This window comes from Mytilus galloprovincialis, chromosome 9 (assembly GCF_965363235.1).
Source record: "Mytilus galloprovincialis chromosome 9, xbMytGall1.hap1.1, whole genome shotgun sequence".
Taxonomy (NCBI): Eukaryota; Metazoa; Mollusca; class Bivalvia; order Mytilida; family Mytilidae; genus Mytilus; species Mytilus galloprovincialis.
The window spans coordinates 7,053,046-7,058,440 of NC_134846.1; the positions used below are offsets into that span (position 1 = coordinate 7,053,046).

General features: G+C 31.6%; 1 protein-coding gene across 1 annotated transcript; it reads right to left on the bottom strand.

The window, feature by feature from the left end:
- Positions 1–292: 292 nt before the first annotated feature.
- On the bottom strand, positions 293–4,295 carry LOC143044331 (uncharacterized). The gene is made up of 8 exons (XM_076216281.1): positions 4,252–4,295; positions 3,688–3,784; positions 2,988–3,128; positions 2,329–2,668; positions 1,752–1,958; positions 1,185–1,290; positions 858–935; positions 293–434 (listed from the first exon to the last, which is right to left on the bottom strand). Exons 3-8 carry the CDS (start codon positions 3,065–3,067, stop codon positions 295–297), a joined length of 951 nt encoding a protein of 316 aa, XP_076072396.1. The 5' UTR covers positions 3,068–3,128; positions 3,688–3,784; positions 4,252–4,295; the 3' UTR covers positions 293–294.
- Between the last annotated feature and the right edge of the window lie 1,100 nt (positions 4,296–5,395).

The window sequence follows — 5,395 nt, forward strand, 5'->3', positions numbered from 1 at the left end:
GTTTAAAAAAGTCTTATGTTGAAGATTGACGACGAACAGGACATATGACGTCACAATGCAGTTATGTTCAAGCGACTGGGTCGACGTTTCGCGGATTTTTTTTATTAAGCACAAAAAGCATGTTTACCATAAGAGAAATAGGTTCGTTTATTATTATATTGAAATTAAATAACTCGAGTTGATATCAAGCGATATCTAATTCTCACTCGTTATGAAACCTATAATACTCTCCTGCTTTCTTGAAAGGGGAGACAAAATAGTCAAAATAAGTATTACAAATGTACCTGACTTTCTTCATGAAAGTTGTGCCATTATTTGACCTCTTGACAGAGATGGGGATTTTGCTACCAGCTCTTTTACAAACTGTGCTTGTGATTCTTTCTGTTTGGTTTCCATTTCTATCCTCTTTTGCCTTAATCTTGCATAATCTGAAACTATGAAAATATATCTTGTAATAAAATACAGTCATAAATTAAGGTAAAATCCATGTCACCTTCTAAAAGTGACTCAGAAGAACTTTTTGGAGATACCTCCCTTTGATAATAAATTGCAATGCTTTCATATATATATTTTTTCAAATAATGTCAAACTGAAAAAAAAAAATTCCGCATTTAAGATTGAATTTTGAATAAACATTCTCATTTGAAAAATAGGGGCTAAATATAAAAATGGCTGAATTATATATTGGCCTGGTTTGAAACTGGATCCCACAATATGGGAACCCTGGTAACTTATTATACATACCAATTATTAAAAGGCATCGCTTAGTAACAAGGATGACACATTGCAATAATAACAAAATACTGTACCACTGCAAAAAAGTTCAGTTGTATATTAAAAAGATGGTATATACTCACGTGGAGAATCTAACTTTGGATCAGTGAGACGAGGCTTAACAACAGCTCCAATCAATAAAGTCTGTTTGGCTCTGGCAACTGTAAAATATGTGTGAATAAACCATTCAAATCAGACTGGAATTCAAAAGTTTGAATCATAAATTCTGTGACTGATTTATCAAATTCATTTGAATTTGCAGAAAGAAAGAAGTGGGCTTTTTCGATAATGCCAATGTTTCAAATATTGTAAAGACTAAAGTGATGAAAAATATATTGAATCTAATCATGTCAAGCATTTTTGTCATAATGTTGAAGTAAATATATAAAATAATCAGCCTTATCATATACCTATCCGTGAAGATGCACGCCGTGCTGTGTTACGTTTTCTTTTCAGGCTTCCATTATGTGTCTTTCTTTTCTTTGGTTCAACTGGATCATCCTTGCTCTTTGAAACCTTAATAAAAATCCACAAAATCTAGGGAATTATAATGGTCTTGTAAAGATACACAACTGCATATCAAGTTTAATGCAAGTCAATGGAGTAGATAGTTGTACTCGCAAGCTATTTTACAGATGAAAAAAAGGACAAATATGTCTCCAAATCAGAGCACGAGTGTGTGTGCATTTGTTCGGGTACAAAAACTAAGCATCTATTTATGGTATTTTTTTAACATTCTATAGTTTTGATTTAACAGTTGTTCAATCTGAAGAGCAGCGTCTGCAGTAAAAATAAATCTTGTACCGAGATACTGTATCATTGAAAGGTTATGCTTGGATATCGATATCATTACCTTGAATTATTACAGACATTCTTGATATTCTATAGCTTAGATTTTGTATTGGAAGACTGATTTGGTTATTTCAATAATTTTGTGCAGAATTGAATTGAATTGAACATATTTCTTTAAAACAAACCTTTTGAAGGACTCTTTTTCTCTTGAAAGGATTGGCAGCTCTTGGTTTTGCTCCTCTTTCCTTTGGTTTCCCGATTGTCAGACATGTCTTTGGGAGGTCTTTAGGTCTAAATTTGTCATTTCTATCTGACCTTTGTACCACAGACAGAAATTCCCATAATTTACCTTTATGTTCTTCATACAAATCTGATAAACGTTCAAACACAATCTGTGAAAATGAAAAAAGTGTGTATGAAGATAATTTTCATTGTGTGCCTGAAATCTCAGAATGAGGTAAAATAGTTACGAAGTTCATCCTCTTACATCCATGAACTTTAAACTTTATAAAACTTCAAAAATGCATAAATGTTCTTTGTGAACTGTCACAGATACATAAGATAAAAAATATTACAGCATCAGAGATGGTGTATTTACTTAAAATACTTGAATGATAATACAAGATACAGTAAATTCTATATAAATTTTGATCTAGATTCAATTTAGTCCTGAAGTGAAACATATTGAAACTTTAACAAGAACATTTTAACACCTAGATAAGTTTACATGTAGGAAAAGGATTTCAATATTGTTGTTCTTACACTGTCATCAGCATCACAAAGCAATTCATCTCTGCCTTGTCTTGGCCTTGCAAGCTGTTTACGTCTAAGAAATTCAGCAAGTTTCCCTTTGGCAGATTCCCTGACATTACTGTTCCTTTTCTGATCATCAATGAAAAGTAAAACTGCTTTCATGTGTATACACATATCTCTTAAAGCACTACGCCAAACAAAATCTGTACATGTACATGTTGTTGTATTCATATCAATCAAAACTTCATCATTTGCAGGAATCAGACCAGTAGGATGCAGCGATGAAAGCAAGTTCTTCAGAACACTGGTGTCCGAAATCGTGATCCAATTTCCTTTGCGATCCTTAAATCTAAAATAGAGATTTAAAATGACTGTTTATATCCTTAACTCTATGCATGGGATGTGAATACATGATTATATAGTTCATTTAAAGCTGTGCCAAGGCCAGAATACTCTGGTATTGAATCATACTTTTACCTATGTTGATAGTAAATTTCCTTTGACACATGACAAGCACAGTTTATTGAATTGGCTTAGCATCTTTTCAAAAGTAATTTATATATTGGAAATAAATTTATTAAAGGTAACCTTCTCTTGTCACAATAACTGACAGTATTTCAAATCTAAATTAAAATAATAAAATAATATCATAATATTTGCAAACAAACCTTTGAACCTTTTGGTGCTCATCTGTAACAATATAAATCCCATTTTTTTCGGTATCTTTTACTTTGTAGGTAAGAAACATAAATCTCGCCTGATTGTCACGCAAAGTAATGTCTGATGGTGTGGCCTTTCTTGTTCCAAGACTGAAATGGATTTACACTAAAATTATAAGGAAAACTTAAGACAATGATAAATAACAAGTAAACAATTGCTCATAATAAAGATATTTATTTAGTTAAGCTGATGGAAAGAATAAAAAACACATGTAATCAACAATTACTAGTATACATTCACATTTTGTCTCGTAGCTAGGCTCACATATATTTATCGATAAAGAATGTAAAAAAACATGCGTCGATAAACTATGAAATATAGGTCATGGTGACCTAATTTGATCTGGATGCTGACAGATAACCATAAATGTACATGTTTACAAGTTTAAATGACTCTAGTACAAGTAGTTGCTAAGTTTTGCCAAAGTTGGACGTACAAATATATATATTGAAGTTGCATTATAACCCCAATAGGTTGAGGCAACTTGAGGTCTAAAAATAGCTATGCTGCCTATGCAAACTGATCTAAATACCATTTCTATTAAAATATATTCAAAGCCTTATAGATCAGTAAACTTTTTGTCCTGGTGGTTAATGTTCTAACAACCACATTTCATTGTAGTGTACATAAATGTACAAAAAAACTTACTTGTGACAAATTGTTTTTGCTGCATGCGTGTCTAGCAAAGAAGCTTTTTTCTTCTGACCTACTGCTGCCTCATTTCCTGATTTCGCTTTCTCAAAACCTAAAATGTGAAAATGATAGGAAGGAGTAGATACAGTTTGGGGTAAAATTTGCCCAAAATCAAGTTTACAAAACTAACCAACAAGAGGCTCACCTGACAAACCTTATTTAAAACCATTTGGAAAAAATTGCTTCTTATTTATATTATTTGCCTTTTATAGTTTTCAAGATATATACAGCTTACAGAGGGATGGAAGAAAAAGTAAAGCGGTATTGGTTACTATATCTTCAAGGGATGGAAGTCTGAAGCAGTTTAAAATGACAAAAAATCAACAATTTGCTTTCAACAATGTTAAAGCCCTATTTGGTAAAATATTGATTGTCTTTGAACATGTAGTAGTTTCAAAGAAGATATTAGGGCAAATTTACAACATCAGACACAAAATGATGACAATAAATTGCATGGTCTCATAAAAATGTGAGGTGAGCTGAAAATGAGAAACAATGTGTACAACAATATAAATGTACCTGTCAGTTCAAACACAAGAGTTGAAACTTTTTTTCTTTTTCCACCAACACAATTGCCTACTTTCAAATTCAGATTTTCATCACAGTTATTAGTAGTCATTGTTCTGCTTCCGTTGCATGCAAGTGGGCGTCTTGTAATATCCAACCATGCATATCTCCACTTTGGACACCACCATTCCTCTATAAAGTACTTTTTCAGTCGTATCTGCTTGTCATCTTTGAAGAGGAGGTCAATAACCTTTCAATGAAATTTTTTTTCTTCAATTTTATGCATGGCACATATTGTACATCAGGAGTTTTATAGTATATACTATTAAACTCCTTGTTCACATGTACAACATGATGGATAGACGAGACACATTATACAATTATAGCCGTTGTATGAGGTCGATACAAGGATATATTGACTGAGGACGAAGTCTGAAGTCGATATACTTCTTTGGGTCGATATATCCTGTATTGACTGAATACAAAGGCTATAATTGTTATATTATTAATTACCGACCATATTTGTATCAAAATCATCAGTGCACTATATTCCTGTTTTCGATTTTTTATTATTTTTATTTTACAGGTATAACATATTGTCTCTTAACAAGTTTACCATATTTGTTCTGATTTCAAATTATTATGTTTTTTTTAGTACATTTTATATATTTTGAAGATTTTTTGAAAGTTAATCGATCATAAATATACACTTTTTTAAAACAATATCATGAAATTCATTAGTTGACGTCAAAAAGTATATCGGTTTTTAGATATTCTTAAAAAAAAACGTGCAATATCAGTTTTCTATAAATATTTAAACGTGCAATATCACTTTTCAATCCACCGTTTTCAGTCTACCTTAGATAATATAGTTTAACATGTGACCATCCCTGAACGAATCAAATTAGTTGAAATATATGAATTAATAGTATTTACATGTACAGAATGGTTGTAACAAAAGTATAAGGTCAAAGGTCAACATCCATGGTACATGGCATATTGCCTTGATCATGTTGCTGTGATCTCCCACATGCAAAATACATGAAATATATAAAAAAATCTATCTTATTAGTCAAAGAAGATACAGCTCCAACATGCTTTTGTTTTGAATGGACAGACTGAAAAATATAACATGTGACTATACAGCTTTTTGTGA